Here is a 19,388-nt window from a genome sequence, read left to right on the forward strand (position 1 = left end):
GCTCTCTCAGTTGCATGCAACAGCTAGTTAAAATCCTTAAAAATCAAAAGCATCCCTGCTATTCTCCTTTTGAATAAACATGCACTGGAAAGGTACGTACTACAATGAATATTGACTACCTAGCTGATAAATGTCAACATTCCTTAAAATCTTTGAACATCTTTAAAATGTGGGATATACTCTGTGTAGTATGTGATGAGTTCCTGTTATTTTTAATGGGATGTCACTTGGAAAGTTCCTTTGTGATGGCTTGAAAAATAAATGGTTGTTTTTCTGTTTAAAAAAAAAAATCACGCGTGTATTGAGCTGTCAGATCTAGGTATTGTTCATTACCGATAAGTATGAGAATAGTAAGTGTACCATGCAAGCACACCAGAATACGATAGCTTGCCCAACACCTGCTATTTCTGTTGGCTCCCCACTGGCCCTAATTAACCAGTCTAAACAGAATCCACTGTAGTCATGGAAAAAATTGAAACGGCATCGGAGGTAGCCTGGATTGTCTGGCTGAGCTGCAAGGTGCTTATAGAAGTCTATAAATTGTTCAAGTTTGCAATGAAAACCCCTCTCAGATCTGGTTCTTAAATCTGCTAGCTGTGTAGTTGGATAATTGTATTACAACTGTGAGGTGAAAGTGCAAGCGGTGTAAAGTACTATTAGATGTTCGGTTAGTGGCAATGACTGCGGAGACATAATGTTGTAATATACCGGTATGTTTGAAAGTGGGTCAGCTAGTACAGAGGTATGTTGTATTTTACTTGACAAAGGAAATGTGAGTCTGCGCTGCATAGCATATGGGCCTGTACTATCACTGCAGGTGGATAGCATTTGGACTGTCAACCGGAGTTGTTCCAGCTTCATTTTTGTTCCTCCCGTAAGCCATTTACCAGAGCAACTTGGTGAGAAGGGATGAAGAATTATTCAAAGACCAAGATGGATGTGTTTTTACCATGTTAGGGGGAACAATTACATCAAAAAGTTAAGGTGACACAAGAACAAATGGAGGCCGGGAATACCTTTAGGCTGGAAATTAGAAGGAGGCTTCTAACCATCAGAGGAGTGAGGTTCTGCAAGGCCAAACATCCCAACTAGCTTGAAGAGGGAAAGCTTGACAAGTTTATGAACAGGATGATAGGACAGAATTGCCTGCAGTAACAGGGGACTGGACTTAAGAGTAGGCAGGATCTCCTGGGTCATTATGTCCCTAGTTGAATTCCAGGTAAAATTTCCAGAAAAGGCTAAGACACTTAAGTATTTTTTCGAGTTTTACCCTCCAAATGTAACCTTACAGATGTCTTGTTACTGATCTCCTCTGTTCCTCCCCCACCCAGCCATGGCTTCATTTAAGCTGAGGATGCTGTGAAATGGATGTCTCATGACATTTTGATAAATGTGGAACATTCTCTCAATTTATATAGAAAAACATAGTCTTTTATTTCAATCTAGCTAATCCCTTGGGAATTCTTATTGCTAACTTGCTGTCCCCTGCACTTGTGTCTGAAGAAAAAGATATACCACTGATGGTAAGCAAAAGCTGATTAATTAGTATGCAGTGTCATTTTGGTTTATATATTCAGTAGCATTGGAGTCAGGCAACCTGGTTATGTGTCTTTGCTTTGGGTTTCCTAGCTTGGACTGTACGCCATCCCTGCAGTTACAGCCTGCATCCTCGCCATGGCTGGTGTTCACGACAAGGTCCCTCCAACTCCACCATCAGCAAGCGCCACTTATTCCACCTCGCAGCCATTTCTCACAGGCTTGAAAATGGTAAGCGTCATGCGGTGCAGAGAAGTAAACCCCGGAATCAAACATAGCATTCTAGAACTGTAGGGCAGGATGTGACCTTGAGAGGTCACCATGTCCAGCCCTCTATGCTGAGGCAGGAGCAAGTGTACATGCTGCCTGGCTTCCATGGTGTCATTGTCACCCTCAGCGATCCTGTTGTTGTGAGCAAGCCAGCAGGTGGGCGGGTGCTGAGATTTGTTGCCCAAGTAACTGGAACCTATTTTTTTAAACCTACATTCTGAACTTTGCAGCTTCTGAGAAATAAACCATACATCATCCTGATGGTCTGTTTTGGAGCAGGGATTGGGATGTTCACCTGCTTTTCGACTCTTCTGGAACAGATCCTGTGTGTAAAGGGATATTCAAATGTAAGGCCCTTGCATCTTACGCATTATTTGTTATACGGTTGAAATGAACCTCCACTAATTAGTGATCAAAACAAGATGAAGCCACTTGATGTGGTGCACTTGTCTAAACTAGCTTATCAGTGTCTGCGATACGCTAACTAGCATACTAGTCTGGTACATCATCAGTCTTTCAATACAATACGTTATCTGATGTTTAATTCGTATCCTTGGCTGGCTCACCACTTGTGAATGAAACTCTTCTCTTGCTGGATTTTACTTTGTAAAATAAAGGCTTTTAATTGATTGTAGAGAGGTTAAATGCAGCCCCTTATGATTCTCTCCTAATGTACAAATATGGGGCAAAGGCTCAGACAGAGGTGAGGGGGAACTGGAAACTCAAAGCAAGGTGGACTGGGTTATTTCATTGCCGCATGCGTCCTTAGCCAAATGCACATGAGCAGAAGTGGTCACCTCTCGGCTACATTTATACCCTCCAATAAACATCTCCCCCAAAGCCCTCTCTTGTGGCTCAGCCTTGTATTTGTCTCCAGCACCTCAGTTTGTGCGGCATGCAGTCTCCAATCCAGCATGGTCACAGCAAAACTCATAAGTGCTCCCTCCATTGCAGTAGGTGATCCCAGGACAATGGGAAGAGGAGTGAGCTATGAGTTCTTCTCCCTCAAGTCCAGGCATGTTCAAAGGGAAGTTCAGAAGGCTGTGCATGGAAGGCCATACTGGGCCCTGCTGGCTAAGGAGGCCAGATGGAGAATAAACAATGGTGTTCTGCATAGCTAGGCAAATCACAACAAAGCACAGGACGAATGAGATGACGAAACTCAGAAGGGAGATAAGGTTGAGGAGCACAACACCCACACATGGGTACCACTTTACGTGGTTCTCTGTTCCTCTTTATTCATGAAACATTGCCCTTCAAGTCGCTGTCTAGTAAAAACAGAGTAATATCGAAAATGGGTTTTTACCTTTTGAGGTACACAACCACCACTTAAAGAAGCTCCTATCACATTCACTTAGAAAGCAGTGGTACATGCTTAAGAGTAACAGTTGTTTCTCTGGGGGAAATCAAGCTCCACCGTTCTATGTATATCACGTTAAAATGACCAGCCTAGATGCACTTACCCAGTCTGCTTTTATCCACGTATGGTCTTACTCCACTCCCATCTCTACAGGATCTGAGCACTTCCTCCGGACTCCTTTTGGGATTGTCACCACCTGGGCCAGTTGCTTGCTATTCTAGATGCGTGTCCTGGGGGGGTTTTGAATATTGGTATGGATACAATGGAAAAGCATGTTAAATAGACTCTGGTGGCCCACAGCCTAGTGTTCATAAACCTGTCCATGTGGTTAAATATCAGTAACGTAACTAACTCTCACCTCCTAATACTAGTTGCTCAGACACTCATTTCTATTCCCCTATAGTTCTTTGCAGGCCTGAATGGTGCATTGTTCACTGTGTTTGGGTTACTTGGTGCCTTCCTTCTGGGACTGTACGTCGACAAGACCAGAAAATTTATAGAATCCACCAAGGTCTGTTTCTGCCTGGCTGCGCTAGCCAGCATCGCATTTGCAGTAGTAAGTTCTGCGTCACACTTCCTCTTGTCTGCGAAGATGTAGTTAAAGCCCATTTCTGCAGCTGTCTGATAAAACATTCAGTAACTCCCATTGACTTCAATCCGCTACTAGGTCACTTTCACTGACGATGATGCTGTTTATTAGGAATAGGGTTCTTTGTTACAATATAACTTGGGGGATTGTTCCCCGCAGATTGGGGCAGTTCAATGAACACCATTTCCAGAATCTGCCACTAACTGAGTGCGCAACCTTGGTACTGTTGCCTCGTATTCTTCAATCTGGAGCACTGGGGTTAATTTATTTAATTCCCAGGAACGTTGTGAGCATTAATTAACATTGGGGCAGTGCCTTGTGAGCATAAAGCATTTGAATTGCTAAGTATCATTAAACACCTAATCCTGCCTGCTGGCTATGACAGTGGCCAATACTAGATGACCAAGGAAGGCAGGGAACTCCGTGTAATGCATCTAACTGGGCAGCCTATCCCACAGAGACCAGGGTTAGGGGAAGTCATCTCCTGAACTCAGCTAGAGATCAGTTTAGGCCCTGACGCATGAGTCTTAATGGCTTTTATCCCAGGTAGCGCACAAGACCATAGATTCAAAGATGATGGAAATGTTTGCCAGAGACAGCAAAGCCCTCCTAAATGTGGGATTGCTCCAAGGGGAATTGAGCACAGGACTGTAAAGTAGACATGGCCATTTTTGTGGGTACAGCAGGTGGCAGGCTCTTAGTTCCTCAATGGACTGATACTAGAGCACTAGATCCATAGCCTCGTATGTCTCTAAAATCTCAACACACTCCACAAACATGACTGAAATATGCCTCACAATAGCCCTGTGAGTCGAGTACCTTTATAACCCCACTGTAAAGAGAGGCACAGTGACTCCCCTGACGTCGTACAAGATGTCTGTGGCCAAGCTTCATTAGACCCCAGATCTCTCAGTTCATGCCTTCTCCACAGGCAAATCCCTCCTTCCCTGAGGGGGTGATGAACACAGCATCCATCTTCACTCAGGCAGTAGAACCTCAGAGTTACGAACTGCAGAAAGAAAAGGAGTACTTGTGGCACCTTAGAGACTAACAAATTTATTAGAGCATAAGCTTTCGTGAGCTACAGCTCACTTCATCGGATGCATTTGGTGGAAAATACAGAGGGGAGATTTATATACACACACACACACACACACACACACACACAGAGAGAACATGAAACAATGAAACAAAGGTTTTCCTCCCCCCCCCCCGCTGCTGGTGATGGCTTATCTTAAGTGATCACTCTCCTTACAGTGTGTATGATAAAACCCATTGTTTCATGTTCTCTGTGTGTGTGTATATAAATATCTCCTCTGTTTTTTCCACCAAATGCATCCGATGAAGTGAGCTGTAGCTCACGAAAGCTTATGCTCAAATAAATTTGTTAGTCTCTAAGGTGCCACAAGTACTCCTTTTCTTTTTGCGAATACAGACTAACACGGCTGCTACTCTGAAACGAACTGCAGAGTTACACACTGACCGGTCAACCCCACACCTCGTTTGGAACCAGAAGCACACAATCAGGCAGCAGCAGAGACCAAAACGAAATGGCAGATACAGTATTGTGTTAAACGTAAACTACTAAAAAAAACAAAGGGAAAGTAGCATTTTTTTCTGCATAGTAAAGTTTCAGAACTGTGTTGAGTCACGGTTCAGTTGTAAACTTTTGAAAGAACAGCCATAAGGTTTTGTTCAGAGTTATTAACATTTCAGTGTTACGAATAACCTCCATTCCCAAGGGGTTCTACTACATAGATACAGAACGGAAGTGAGGCTGATCCAGAAGAAACAAAAAACCACTTCCTAATATTGTACTAAAATATCGGGGAGGATGAACTACTTAAGCTACTTAGAGGAGAGTTAGGTCTTTTTGCCACGTGTTTGTACAGCACCTTGCCTAATGGGGCTCTTGCCCAAGGCTGGGGTTCCTAGATGCTGTGACAACACAAATACCTCTGTTAAAATATTACCATCCAAATCCACTGGGTACTTTGACAGTTTTGAACATGGATATTGCAGGTGCACAGAGTCTTGGCAGGTCCCTGTCTACCCAGTGCTTGTAAATCAGCATGTCTGGGCGGGATAGGCCATGTGTTTGGAGCATTCTGGCTACAGACATGCCAAAGAGCCCACCTAGTGTCTTTCTCTGCCTCACAACTCTCTGCACAGCACTGTCTTAAGTAGCGTCTGGAAAGAAATGAGATGTGTCAGGACCAACTGTGCAGAGGAGAGAGAAGGCCCTCTCCCCTGGAACCACCTGACTTACCAATTTAGCTCTTTTTACAGTGGCTGGACTGGGCTCTGCTTTTTACCACAAGCTCTGAGCTGGGGTGAGCTTGGTCCACGCTGAATTCATCAGAGCAGTCGATGCAATTGGTTTGGGGTTTTTCAAATGCCCCTGGGACACAGACAGAAAGAAACTGAACTTAAACACTGGGAGTTTTCTGAGCTCTCATCTCTCTGGAGGCCAAACTGAGCCCCCACTGGGCCATTGCCCCTGCACGAAACAAAAGCCTGAGTTTCCAAAGTGCTAATTCCCCCCTTTCCCCCACACACATACTGCCCCAGCTCCATTGAAGTCAGTAGGAGCTACGGGGTCCAAGCACACAAGAAAACGAATGTCTCCATACCCTAACACACAGTTCCATGCAAATAGGTCACATTTGAGAGCTTTAGGGAAGGTGGGGAGGCCGCCAACAGAAATGGTAAATACCATGGACTTCATATTGGGTGACTGCCTGATGTTGACTCGAAGCACCCTGCAGACTTGCCATTCAGCTGTGCTGATGTAACGCCTTGGCACTCTCTCTCATTGCAGATGTCTCAGTTCAGGAATCAGGCCATTCCACTGGCTCTGATCAGCTCATTGTTTGGGTTCTTTGGCTTTTCTATCTACCCCATTGCTATGGAGCTAGCGGTAGAATGCTCCTACCCAGTGGGAGAGGGAACGTCTACAGGCCTCATTTTTGTTTCAAGGTAAGTCACCAAGTCAGACTCAACAGGAATGTAGTTCAGCCATCAACAGAAGTGTCTTGCAGATAAAGAACAGCAGAGTGCTATGTTCTAGTCACATTACCAGTTTCTTCCACCTCCATTACCTTTGACAATGAGTGAAGTCAATACTGGTAGCATTGCTGGTAGCAGTCAGCTATCAGTATGTGGTCTGAGGTGGAAGGTAAAAGGATCCCAGCTGCTCTGAGAATGCTGATTGATGCTGTACAGCTGATTCACTGCAACTGGCAGTGATCTTTGAATAGCTCCCTCCGGCAACATGAAACTGAGTCGCTGCAAAAGAAAACTAGCTAGATGTAAAGAGAGTTGTGGGATTGGTGTATGGGAGGGGACCAAGAGAAAGTCCAATGGGAACTCAGGATCAGTCCTGCTCTGTGTAAAGTTGGGAAACAGCTTCTCTTAACAGCTAGCTTTGAAACCTGTTGAGACCATGCTGCCCAATGCTTCAGTTTCCAGCCACTGGGTCATGATATACCTATCTCAGCCTAGCAGAGGAAGGTCTAACACACCCCAATAACTGGAAGTTGAAGCTAGACAAATTCAGAGTGGAAATATGTCATACATTTGTAACAGTTTGGAACAATTTACTCAGGGGTGAAAGTAACTTAAAGGACTTACTGGTATGCTGGAGTCCTGAGCAGGGGTTGTGGCCTCAACCAGAAGAGGCGGGGTCTTTAAATACCCAGGGCCTTTAAATCAAGATTTAAAGGCCCCAGGGCTCCACCTGTGGTAGCCATGGCTGTGATCCCTGGGCCCTTTAAATCACCCCCGGAGCTACCAGCTGCAGAGGCAGCTGGGAGTCCCCAGGCCTCAGGGGCGATTTAAAGGGCCCAGGGCTCTGGCCACCACTACCGCAGCAGAGCCCTGGGCCCTTTAAATCGCCGACAGAGCCCCAGGGGCTCCCGGCTGCCACTGCTACCCCAGGGCTCAGGCGGATATTTAAAGGGTCTGGGGGTCCACTGCGGTAGCAGCAGCTGGAGCCCGGGCCCCTTTAAATCACTGCCGGAGCCCTGCCACTGCTACCCCAGGGCTCTGGCAGCAGGGCTCGAGCAGCGATGTAAATGGTGTGGGGCTCCGGCTGCTGCAGGGAGCCCCGGGCCCTTTAAATCACCAGCCTGGGGAAGCTGGTCTAGTCCGGCACATTGCACCGGCTCTTGCCGGTGTGCCTTACAGGACCATACCGGCTTACTTTCACCTCTGAATTTACCAAAGGTCATGGTAGAGTCTCCTTCACCAACCCTTTTAAAATCAGGATTGTATATTCTTCTAAAAAATCTGTTCTAGGAATTATTTTAGGGAAGTTCCCTTGCCTGTCATGCAGGAGATCAGACTAGACAACCACTTCTGGTCTTGAAATCTATGGAGCTTTGAAAACCTATGTCCCCAGCAAAAAAGAACAGTTGGTCCCTGAGTAGTGGGGAGAACTTCAAGGTGAAGCATAGAGGATGTTGCATATTGCTCTCCTACCGGCCCAGATTTGGTCAAAATGCTCCTCTGGGACAGGCAGAAGTATGGTGGCATCCATCACGGGTCAATCACACTTGGTCTTCCACTGGCTTAGATACCTGTTTAATCAGCTAATGGGATTAGAACATTTCCTTCTACAGTCGCCTGGCTGTGTCTTGGGCAACGTGCTTTAGAGATAGGTTCTCCTTTAATGGGATGCAGTAGTGTTGAATTTACAATGGAGATTCTGACGTTACTGCTCTGGGCTCTAACCAGGGGTGCACTTGCCCACAGGCCAGGAGAAAGATTCAGGAAAACAAACACAGGGCACCCTCCTGAGTCTAAAGCAGGGATTACCAGACCTTTTCACAATTGGCTTCTCTGTTTGATTGGTCGTGTGGCTTGTTATGGCCACACTCCAAGATAAACAGGGTGGGAGCAAGTTTTTCTTCTGCTCAGTGGAGCAGTGAGGAAGAGAATTTTAAGCCTCTACCACTGGCCAAGCAATCACTTTTAACAGTCCAAAAGGGTGTGGTTTGACAGGTGGTGTGGTGGCAGCCGTAGCATCCTGTTATTCATACTCTAATGCATATCTCTGGGATGCAATCCTCCACACACTAGAAACACTGCCCTTCACTTAGGTTTGTGTGCTTGGTTAAGTGCTCATGGTCTCTGCCTATTGTACATCTGTGTATAAAATTTTCAAAAGTTCTACATTACTTGATGTTTGTTAATTGTATTCTCGTCTACACACGGGATAAAGGCTTAACCTAGTAACTGCCTTTGGGTAGTGTATCTACATCATACAAGACAAGGGGATAAAAGGCCCTTGGAGAATTAATCATAACTGTCCCCATCCCCGCTTACAGATGAGAAGCTAGCTGTGCAAGGGGAGACTCCATCTGCCTGAGGGGTGGCCCTGCTTTGGCTATGGGACTGATAAATCAGGACTAGGAGATTAGCTCAATGATGGTTTCTCTCTGTGCAGTCAGATCCAAGGAGTGATCTTAATGCTTCTAGTGCAAGCCCTCACGGTGCAGATTTCCGCAGCTCCATTCTCTACCTGCGACATTGAGGAAGGTGGAGCGTTAGACTGGACAGGTAAGTGCCCCCTTGTTTAAAACGCATTGATGTGTGTAACTGAGGGGTGTCCTACCCGATCCCAGGCAGTCTATGACCAGAGTTCTTTACTGTGCCACGGAATGGATTCCTGGTGGAATATGCTTCATTACCATCCCTTGGGCTGATGCCAGGCTGGCCGACTGGGAGCCAGCAGCTATTCCTCACACCCCACTTGCTGGTGCTTTCCCTGCTGTCATTGCTATGACAGCACTTTCCGGGTGGGAGGGTGGAATGAAAAGCCACGTCGGATGTCAATAATGCTGCTAAACAATCCAATTTAAAAGGTTCCCTTCCTCCCACCCTGGAGAAACCTGATCTCTTTTTGGAGCTTCATATAACTGACTTGCAGTGCATGCATGTCTCCAAACACCGCATGTCTCACGAGATCTCCAGCAGAACTCCTCAATTGCACAACTTAAAGCAGCAAGACCAGACACTACAAAACCGGGGAGCATGACACAGCAGTAACATGGTACAGCAATGGAGACAATTCTGGGGGTGGGGGAGCAGGGGAGCTGGAACAGTGGAGTGAGGATGGAGGTGGCAAGGGGACGAGATGGGCTGGCCATGAGGCAGGGGCAGCCAGAGCAGAGGCTAGCTGACCCACTATTAGCAACAGTAGCTGAGGGAGCTTCCTGGGAAGAAGAGCTATGGCGGTGCAGTTTGCCGTGCTGCAATGGGGCGCAAGCTCGATTAGGAGCTGCAGAGCCACTTAGGGAGCCTGGCTCTATGAAACTTTAGCCCTGGCAACCCCTTTAGCTGATGCTGTTCCCAATGTGTCACTAACTCAGTCTTCATAATCTACTACGATAGATAAACTCCACGTCCCACAGTGCTGCAGCTGCATGGCTTATCATGCCTGAACTTCCTAAAGAAATGCATGTAGGCCTAGTGTCCCTCACCAGCTAGAAGAAGACAGGCAGCAGGAGGAAAACCTGTAGCAGACACTGGACCTGCCAGCAGTCCTACAGCAATGACACAAACAAGCATTAACACCAGAGCAGACAACAAAATCATCCAGGTCTTTTGTTCACAAGTGAAGGGCGTCTCCTCAAATCTGCTGGGCTCTCCTGAAAAATCTAAGGCTCCCAGTAAAAGAATTGTTGCTGTTCCATCTCTGCCCTGCAATGAATCAGTCCATACATGTTAGTGTAGAGGTAGATTTCATGCTGATAACGCTTGAGCCCAACCTAGAGCTTTTATAGAGGTGGGAGGAGCTGCAGAAAAAGCAGGGAAGTATTTTCTCACTGTGGCAGTCTCCTATGGTCATTTTGTTTCCAGGGCCAATCAATTTTAGATGGAATGTTTAATGGTAATTTTGGGGGGTGGGGGCCGAGCTGGTCAGGAGATCCCAAAGAGATGATTGCATGTGCACCCTTAGATATGCCTCTTGTGATCATGTAATTAGAAACAATGCATATACCCAGGTTTTTCTATGGCAAGATACAGTTTTTCTACAACATTAGAGACACACACACACATATCATTCCTTTACACTTATGCTACATTCAGCATAGTGGGCAGTTATGTCTCAATGAAAACTGGTTTGGCTTTGATGGAGGTAGGAACCATTCCAGAGTGCCCCCTGGCTGTGCCCTGGATATTTTTCATTCCTTGCATTGTGCTCCTCTGCTCTCTAATACATTGCTGTACAAACAGATGAACCCCTTTGGAATTACTTTAATTTTTCACCGGTATGCCAGGCCACAAGCTAGCTCTAGTCTTCCTCAAAATGTACAGCCCACGGCAGCTGACTGGCTAATAGATTTTGCTCTTCCATCGCAGAATCACCTTCCTTAGGTGCAAGTTGGGCATACGGCTGTCAGCTACAAAGTGCATTTAGTTGAAAGCATAGTTGGCCTGTATATGCCAGCAAACTGTCCTTTCGTGTTATAGAAAAAACTACATTAAAAGTGTGTTGCTTGGGTTGCAAAGTCAAGCAGGCCAAAGGTGAGGAATGCTAGATTTAGTTGCCCATGTAACCTTAATTCTGCCCATTGGGTATCAATCCTGTGCATGAATGAGGCAGGGGTCCTGTAGGAAAAAGTGTGATCATGTAATTAGACTATCGTAATGCATACACACAAGAGGCAGAATTAAGGTTGCACAGGCAACCTTGATTCTGGCATTTCCTAATTTTTGAGTGCTTTAACTGCACCCTAATCAACTCCTTGTTCTTATAACAGTTTTTCTAATGTAATTTCCTAGTTTGTTTACTTTTTAAAAATATTCTATGATGTGCAGCAGTTTTGCATCCCTGCCCATCCTGGCTAATAGCCATTGATGGATGTATCCTCCATGAATTTATCTAGTTCTTTTTTTAACCCTGTTATAGTCTTGGCTTTCACAACATCCTCTGGCAAGGAGTTCCACAGGTTGACTGTGCATTGTGTGAAAAAATACTTCCTTTTTGTCTTAAACCTGCTGCCTATTAATTTCATTGGGTGACCCCTAGTTCTTGTGTTATGAGTAAATAACACTTCCTTATTTACTTTCTCCACACCAGTCATGATTGTAACACACACTAACATCCCCATCAGCAGGGTAATTAACCACTGGAATAACTTACTGAGGGTCATGGTGGATTCTCCCTCACTGACAATTCTTAAATCAAGATGGAATATTTTTCTAAAAGCTCTGCTCGAGTAGCTTCATTATTTTGTGGAAGTTCTATGGCAGCAGGAAGTCAGACTAGCCAATCGCAGGGGTCTCTTGAATCTGTGAGCAGGGTTGGACCCTGGAATCTTCAACACAAATTCTGTTACTGGAACTACTGAATGTATTGCATTAGCAGGTAACAGAAGAAAGCAGTTATCCTAGGGAGAGAGGAAGTGGGGTTACTGGCAGCAAGGGCTGGATCCTGGTGGTGGTTGGAAGAATCATGTCCCAGCCTGGTTGTTCGCCGCCCCTCCCCATACACTACTGGAGATGACTAGCACCTTTCCCATGTGATGCTTCCAGAGCAAGGCTTGAGATGATGGAGGCATATGCTATGTCCACATCTTAACACCCCGCCTTAAAAGTTCTGCGTTTCCAAATGGAAGGGAATTCAGCATTGGATATTGCCAGATTTCACAAATGAAACGGTGAGGCTTTGGAGAAAGGTGTTCCAATGGTTAATTACCATCATGATAGGGATATTACACACAGCATAGAATGTTTTACTTCTTAAAAATAAACTAGGGAATTACCTTTAAAAAATGGTTATAAGAACAGGGAGTTGTTTAGGATCCAGTCAGAGGTTTTAAACTCATCTGAAATGTGGCTATTGCATTCTGAATATTTTCCAGGCTTTTCCCCATTGTAAAATGTGCTGTGCGCACCTTGTGGAAAGGCAGTTATATTGGAAGGCTCTCACATAGCTACAGAACCTATAGGTGGGAGGTGTAATTATGAAGGTCCAAATTAGAAGGGAGAGCACCTTAATATGGTGTATTATATGCCAACATCCAGAAGAGTCCCAAAGCGCTGTGTTGTGTGTGTGTATGGACGACTCACCCACTACTACAATGCAGCCATCTCTGGGGTGGAAGGCACAAGCCTTACCATACCAACAGTGTTGACAGAGGAGGTGAAGACTTTCTGAAAATGGGAGGGAGAGTCTTACCTACCTGTAAATTTGAGCAGGACGTGAGACTTCACATTCCTATACTGTTAGCATCATAGGATTTTAGATGACGTAGTTGAGGACTTGATTCTGCATCTCTTCTGGAAAACCACCACTTAGATCTAGAGCAGAAAGAGTTTGAAGTGGGCGTTTACTTTCTAACGTGGTTATTTCTTTGTATACAGTTTCCACGCTGGTGATGGCTGGAGCATGCAGTGTTGTAGCCTGCTTCTATGTTATCTTCTTTCACTCCGACTACAAGAGACTCCACGCCGAAGCATCGAATGACACCTCAGTCAACAAAATTGGAATAGAAGCAACAGCTCCTGAAGCCTAAAATGTCTTATTTACAACTGTACACTAGCATGCTGGGAAAAACGGACTAATCTCTGTGGGAAAGGGCCAGTCACACCTGTGCATTCAGCTGGCACACTGGGGCCCCGAGCCTGGTATGGATCTTATAGGTGCTACGACAATACAAATGCTACTCCAAGTTTGATGACAGAGGAGCTGAAATGTTTTCTGTCCCTCTGGTTCTCCACCAGAGCCCGAGCTGGACTTTTAGGACAAAATGAAAGGGAGGGGGATTTGTGCTATTTGGATCTTGCTAAAGTGATTAAAAGAACCAAAAATGGATTGGACCTCTACAGAGAAAAGAATATTCAGTTGCAACAGTAATTCTGAAGTATTGCAAGGGAGATGAACCTGACGTTTCAGGAGTTAAGGCCATTGTTTAAATACTAGAGGTTGGGGTTAGAGAATTGGGGAGTGGGGGGGCAGTTTGTCTGTACCTACCCCTGCATCTTTCTCTGAGGTATCTGCTGCTGGCCACTGCTAGAGACAGAACACTGGCCTCATAGGACCATGGTTCTGATCAGTATGACAATTCTGATGGCTTGGGGTGACCTTTCATCAAGGGATGGGGGTGGTAAAAACTGGGCAGGTGGGTTTTATCTTTGCCTGCTGCTGGTTTGTTCAATGTTCTGTAAGCTCCCATGCTGGGCACAGCACATGCTTCTAAAATCACCTGCAGCATCTTTACCAGTAGACATGCAAGGGACAGCCCTGATATTTAAAAACACCAAATGTAAAGGAGAATTGACACCCTCCCCACTCCCCGAGAAGGAGAGATTAAGAGCCAGCACATGTTACGAGACATGGTTTTATACCACCCTCCCTCCACCCACTCACCCACTCATACAGTCAGTGGTGCAGAATTCATTTCTAGCCTGTTGCTGCTTCTGCCTTAACACAAACCCTTGACCCATTTCTAATAGTTACAAATTAACAAGCAAAGGCACCTGCTGCCCTCTGAACACCCTGACCCTGGAGCAGGCCTGTGCTCCCTGCCCAGGAGATGGTGAAGTTAAACATGATGCACTAGCACTGTTGGACATGGCAGGAAAATGATGATTTAGCTCCTTCCCACAGCAGATACTGTCCATGACACCCCTAAGAACCCCAAGTAGGGGCAAAGGCCAACCATCAATGGGAACCTGCTGGAGGCCAGTAATGGTAACACAGGGGCGATTCACCCCTTGGGAGCCTAGACTAATGCACGGTGTCCTGGGTGAGTGCAGGGGGCTGTAACAGACCTGCAGGTGCTGCCAGAAAAGATTGAGGCCCAAAGACTAAACGCGACCCATGGGAAATTGACATTTCCAGCACAGGACTTGGTCCAATTTGAAACAAAACAATTTTTTCAGACTTTCCAGGGAAGAGGAAATTCCTAGGAATCTTTGTTTTGGAACTATGGACAGGTGGTGTTTCCAAGAGGAAATATCTCCCCAGACCCGGTCAGCTGCAGAGTGAAATTAACACAATTCACATCAGTTTTGCTGCTGCCCACCACCAACCAGCAGCTGCAAAATCATGTCCGTTTTACTCAGCAGCTGCCTGGCTTTGAAGGGGCTGCACTTCTGGGACAACCCCAGGAATTCTAGGCTCCCAGCTCCAGGGAGAAAGCTTGGAAGCCTTGCAAGCCCAAGCTCAGGCATGGCTCTCAGGGCCACCAAGCTCCCAGCCCTGCAGTGGGGAGTTTGGAGGCCCTACAGTCCCCAACTCTGGTGCAGCCTTGGAGCCGCAGACCCTGGAAGCCTGGGGTGTCCAGCAGCTTGCCAGGTGAGCTGGCAGGGAACCAGGGAGGTTTTGTTCCAAACTGCCATCTGTGGTTTGATGAACGTTAACTGAACCTGCCCCATGCCTGTGAAACATTTTGGGTTAGACAGATCAGCATTTTCCAATGCAACCCTGTGCTGGCAGACAATTCCTGACCAGTTCTACAGAGGCTACAAATTTTTGTCCAAGGGATGCTAATGACTCCATCCCTGCCCCCTGCCATCTCTGCATTGTAGCTCTCTGTGACCCAGGCACTATTTGCACATTGGAAACGGCCAAGACGTGGTTGGGGAAACTTTCCCTTGCTATAAAATTGCAGTCTCTTGGGAACAAGCCACGTGGTGTGTTGGCTGTAACACAAACACACATTAGAATGGAGGCAGGACCATTTCAGATTCCTTCTAGGAGGCAGCAGGGGTATCTTAAAGTGACGTTTGGGTTGTCTCCCAAGAGCCATGCACAGATGTTCTCGTACCTGCAGCCTGCATAGAAAGGAGGCCTGCTGCCTTTAAGACCCTGCCTCACTCTCCCTACAACCAGGAGAGGTGATCATCAGTGTAGAAATGATGGGCAGGAGCAGAGGATTAGCTTCAAGCAGCATTAACTCTCGGCACAGTCCTCATTAACTGTAAGGGAGCAGTCAAAGTGGAACCCAGTCAATAGCAACCAGGAGACTGCTGGATCCATGCTGCCAGGACATAGGGGGAGGGGTCCACAGGGGCCAGGAGTCATCTGTGATTTATAAACTAAATGACTGTAATGACTGCAGTGGACAGAAAATGGATTCCGACTTCTTTGCAGTGAACTGCAAGCAAAATGGTTTGTATCCAAGATACTTCCACAGCAACACTGCACTGCAATTCTTTGGCAAGGAGTTACAAATGAAGTTAAACTTTCCAAGTCTGGATACTTGTTCCCATGTATGGCCATTCGGTGCTAACATGCCATCTGGAGTGGTGCTTGTAAAAAGCTACTGGATAAAGTGCTGTAAATGACACTTGCAAATATTAGGATCAGTTTGTCTCGCTCTCCAGTCCACTTACAGAAAAAAGGGACTTGATGTCCTTCAGGACTTAGTATTAAGTGAGTTTTAGCACTGCAGATTGTATACAGCTCTTTCTCCTATTGGAGGGAGCTAATTGTTCAAAAGCATGTATTATTTTGCTCTCGGTACACTGCAAACTAGATTAAACACATTTGCAACTCATTCTTTCTTCCTGCCTTCCTGACTTTAAGGCATGTGCTGTCACGAGAAATCTGACTGCATCTGCAGTGGAATTTCTTCCTGGTTGGCTATAGTCTGTGTGAGTGAGAGTCAAACTTCAGGCAGTCTACTGTAGTTCAGTGTGTGAACTGATCAAGCCTGAGATTCAGCCAAGGATTTAGGTTACACTGACACTTGTTGAGGAGCAGGTGCACTGGTCACCTTCACAATCTCTTTTACTAGTTGATCACCATTTGTTAGTTTGTACAGCTACCCATTAGGCTGTCTACACTACAGATCTCACAGCAGCACAACTGTATGGCTGCAACGGCGCTGCTGTAAGGTCTCCTGTGTAGCCACTCTATGCCAGCAGGACCCCTGGCATAACTAAACCACCCCCAACGAGCAGTGGTAGCTATGTCGGCAGGAGATGCTCTCCCAGCGAAATACCACTGTCCACATCAGTGCTTTTGTTGGTGAAACTTATGTCCATCAGGGAGGTGTTTTTTCACACCTCCAAGTGACAAAAATGCTGCTGACAAAAGTGCTAATATAGACAAAGCCTTACATTCCCATTAGACTCTAAAATTCACAGAATGAAGGGGAGGAATTGTCTAAAGTAGAGGCTTAAGCTGTTAACAGATTAAGATTCAAGGAGATACATTTTAAGTACTTCAGAAGAACAGACTGTGAAGTTATCTGACAAGCAGACTTTAGTTTGTCAACTTTGCAACGGTGGCACTAAATGCCTAATAAAGTATGACTGAAATGTGTCAGCCATTTCTCAATCCTGATCAAAATGTTCTCGGTACGATTGGTTTGTATCTCTGCAAACTGTTCAATTTAATAAATGGTGCTTTTTAAAAATGACAACTGTGGCACCACTTATATGTATTTTATACATGTGAGGGTGCACAAAATGAACTAATCAGAATAATTCTGTTACACTAGAGACATATAATTAGTATAGTATGAAAAACATACATTTCAGGCTCTCTCTCTCTCTCAAATGCCTTGAACAGTTGGTGGCAAATTAATCCCAGGTAGACACCTGACTTCAACTGGTTGTGGCAGTGGGGAGAAATGCAGTGCAAGCAGGTGTATCCAGAATCAGCTGTCACACTGTGGCCTGTGGGCCTGCATAAGGCTGAGCCAGAAAGCGTCAGCTTGATTTCCATAGAGCATTTTATAGAAGAATAGCAAGAGCAGACAGAAGGCTTTTGCACTTTTTAACTAGTCAATGTGAAAGTGTGACCCAAGCCAATCAAGGGTGCATTTGGCCTGTTTAAACGGTAAGTGTGAATGTTCTAAATGTGGGACAGGGCCATGGTGTTGGTCGTGTGATCGTTTATCTGGGCATCACAACGGTCTGTTAGTAGGACATTAGTGCAAACCTAAGCCATCAGCCCCTCAGATTGCTAGGGAGCACTCCCTGCTAAAAGAACTACTGAAGGGTGGTCATTTATCTGTAAAACAAAGTGTTGAGCATGAGGACCTGCAGCTGGGCCTGAGATTATGTAACCAGCTGAAAGACCTAATTGGGCAGATTGCTGGATTGGTTGAGCAGCATTGCCCCGACTGTTCTTAAGCCCAACAGTAGCACTTGGCCAGTGGTTGCCCAATGCTGTGATTGATCCTTTCCCTGCCTTCTTCCCAGCCTTGCTTCAGTCCTCTTGAGCCCTGCTTCGTTTCTGACTCTGGGTTCCTAACACCAGCTCTGACTCTTCGATCTCGATTCCAACTCCAACCACTAGGATGGATTGGCATTGCTCTAACCACTAGACCAGACTCCCCACACCCCAGTCTGTGACACAAAGCCTGGCACAATTCCCTTCAATTCATGCATTCTATGAGTAGTAGTTCCTAGTGAATGAGAACTACTACTACTACTGTTATCTACTTACCTATTGCTCTGAACATAACATTTCGGGGATCACCCTGGCCAGTGAGGGATTCTGTCACCATCTGCCTTGTAACCTTGGATGTCTTAAAGCCATGCTGCTGTGGTTCAGTGCTCCGACACCAGTACCCACCCTGCAAACAGGAGGTCCCACCCTGGATTCCACCAGCCTTGTTACTTCTTGCAGGGTGAGCTCAACAATCCCTTCCAGTCCCGAGTGCCCCCAAATCCGGCTCCCCATGTTCCTCACTACCAGACACTCATGACTTTTCCCTCTGGTTCGTCACTGCCAAAGACGTGAAACCCATCCCAGGTTAGCAGTTCACTTTGGTGTACGGACTCCACAGTTTGCACAACAGAGGAGCTGCTTGAGGTGCAAATGAACAAAACGAAATAATCTATTCAAAGATGAAACAACAAGGAAAAGCAAACCCAGGTGAGGTGCACAGAAAATAAACAAAGACACAAGCTCAGGCTTTCCCCATTAGCTAAATTCCCACGTCTAATACAAGTGACCTATTGCCTCTGGACAGGTTACTCCCAGTGTGCCAATTTCCCTAAAGAGGATCCAGTGTTTCACGGAGAGCACCCCACTAAGATGCTGACCCTCAGTTTCTGGATACCCTTCAAATCCCTTCCTCATTAACAGGGTTTTTTCCCCCTTTTCTCAGACTCTGGCAATTCATGGTTGCACAGAGCAGGGTGTTTCCCACACAGGGGGTTTGTTTTCCAGTTCAAGTTGTTTGAAGTTTGCCCATTAACTGTGATGGTCCAACATTGTCATGTCCTGGCTGGACAACGTTAGATGCTTTGGAAAACACCCCTGCCTGATTGTCTCACCACCCTGCTCTGAGGGGATGCTGCAGTTGCACTGTAGTTACAATTACAATGCTCTACACACATAACCCTGCATACCCAGAACCTGTACGCACATCTCCTAATGACCAGCAAGTTCAGGACATTACAAGCTTTCATAACAGACCTCATTTGACATATTTTGAGACACAATAACATTGTCTACAACTTGTTGATTCAGTTGCTTATTTTGGGGGATTCACACCCCCCGTTAACCCCTCAAGGTGTGTGGACGTTGACTGTCACACCTACCCAGTGAGTTGATGCTGGAGTCGTGGCCACTAGCCATGATAGAAGATTCACCTCTGTCCTCTCTTCTCTGGGCATGGGCATTGGCTACCTTGTTCTCTGACCCCTCAATCTCCA

General features: G+C 46.0%; 1 protein-coding gene and 1 long non-coding RNA gene across 6 annotated transcripts in view; one reads left to right on the forward strand and one right to left on the reverse strand.

The window, feature by feature from the left end:
• SLC49A3 (solute carrier family 49 member 3) overlaps positions 1-19,388 on the forward strand; it is a 35,607-nt gene that overhangs the window by 14,682 nt on the left and 1,537 nt on the right. The window contains exons 4-11 of one of the 4 annotated variants that reach the window (XR_006281244.1): positions 1,447-1,523; positions 1,630-1,767; positions 2,037-2,153; positions 3,570-3,722; positions 6,577-6,734; positions 9,205-9,317; positions 13,131-13,713; positions 16,549-16,551. Coding sequence is in view for 2 of the 4 variants with exons in the window: in XM_038403803.2 (XP_038259731.1) it covers positions 1,447-1,523; positions 1,630-1,767; positions 2,037-2,153; positions 3,570-3,722; positions 6,577-6,734; positions 9,205-9,317; positions 13,131-13,282 (908 nt within the window). In the remaining 2 variants the exon portion in view is untranslated. Of the gene's footprint in view, positions 1-1,446; positions 1,524-1,629; positions 1,768-2,036; positions 2,154-3,569; positions 3,723-6,576; positions 6,735-8,054; positions 8,202-9,204; positions 9,318-13,130; positions 17,130-19,388 lie in introns of those variants that run through there. The other 3 variants (XR_006281245.1, XM_038403803.2, XM_043514245.1) reach the window with 3 other exon arrangements.
• On the reverse strand, positions 1,543-7,413 carry LOC119856378. 2 transcript variants are annotated; one of them, XR_005293268.2, is made up of 5 exons: positions 7,389-7,413; positions 6,025-6,156; positions 4,575-4,764; positions 3,270-3,396; positions 1,543-2,129 (listed from the first exon to the last, which is right to left on the reverse strand). It is a non-coding gene; the product is annotated as an uncharacterized LOC119856378 (long non-coding RNA). The 2 variants fall into 2 exon arrangements; XR_006281246.1 differs by having other exon boundaries at positions 3,525-4,764.

Source organism: Dermochelys coriacea, chromosome 5, assembly GCF_009764565.3.
Source record: "Dermochelys coriacea isolate rDerCor1 chromosome 5, rDerCor1.pri.v4, whole genome shotgun sequence".
In the NCBI taxonomy this organism is placed as follows: Eukaryota; Metazoa; Chordata; order Testudines; family Dermochelyidae; genus Dermochelys; species Dermochelys coriacea.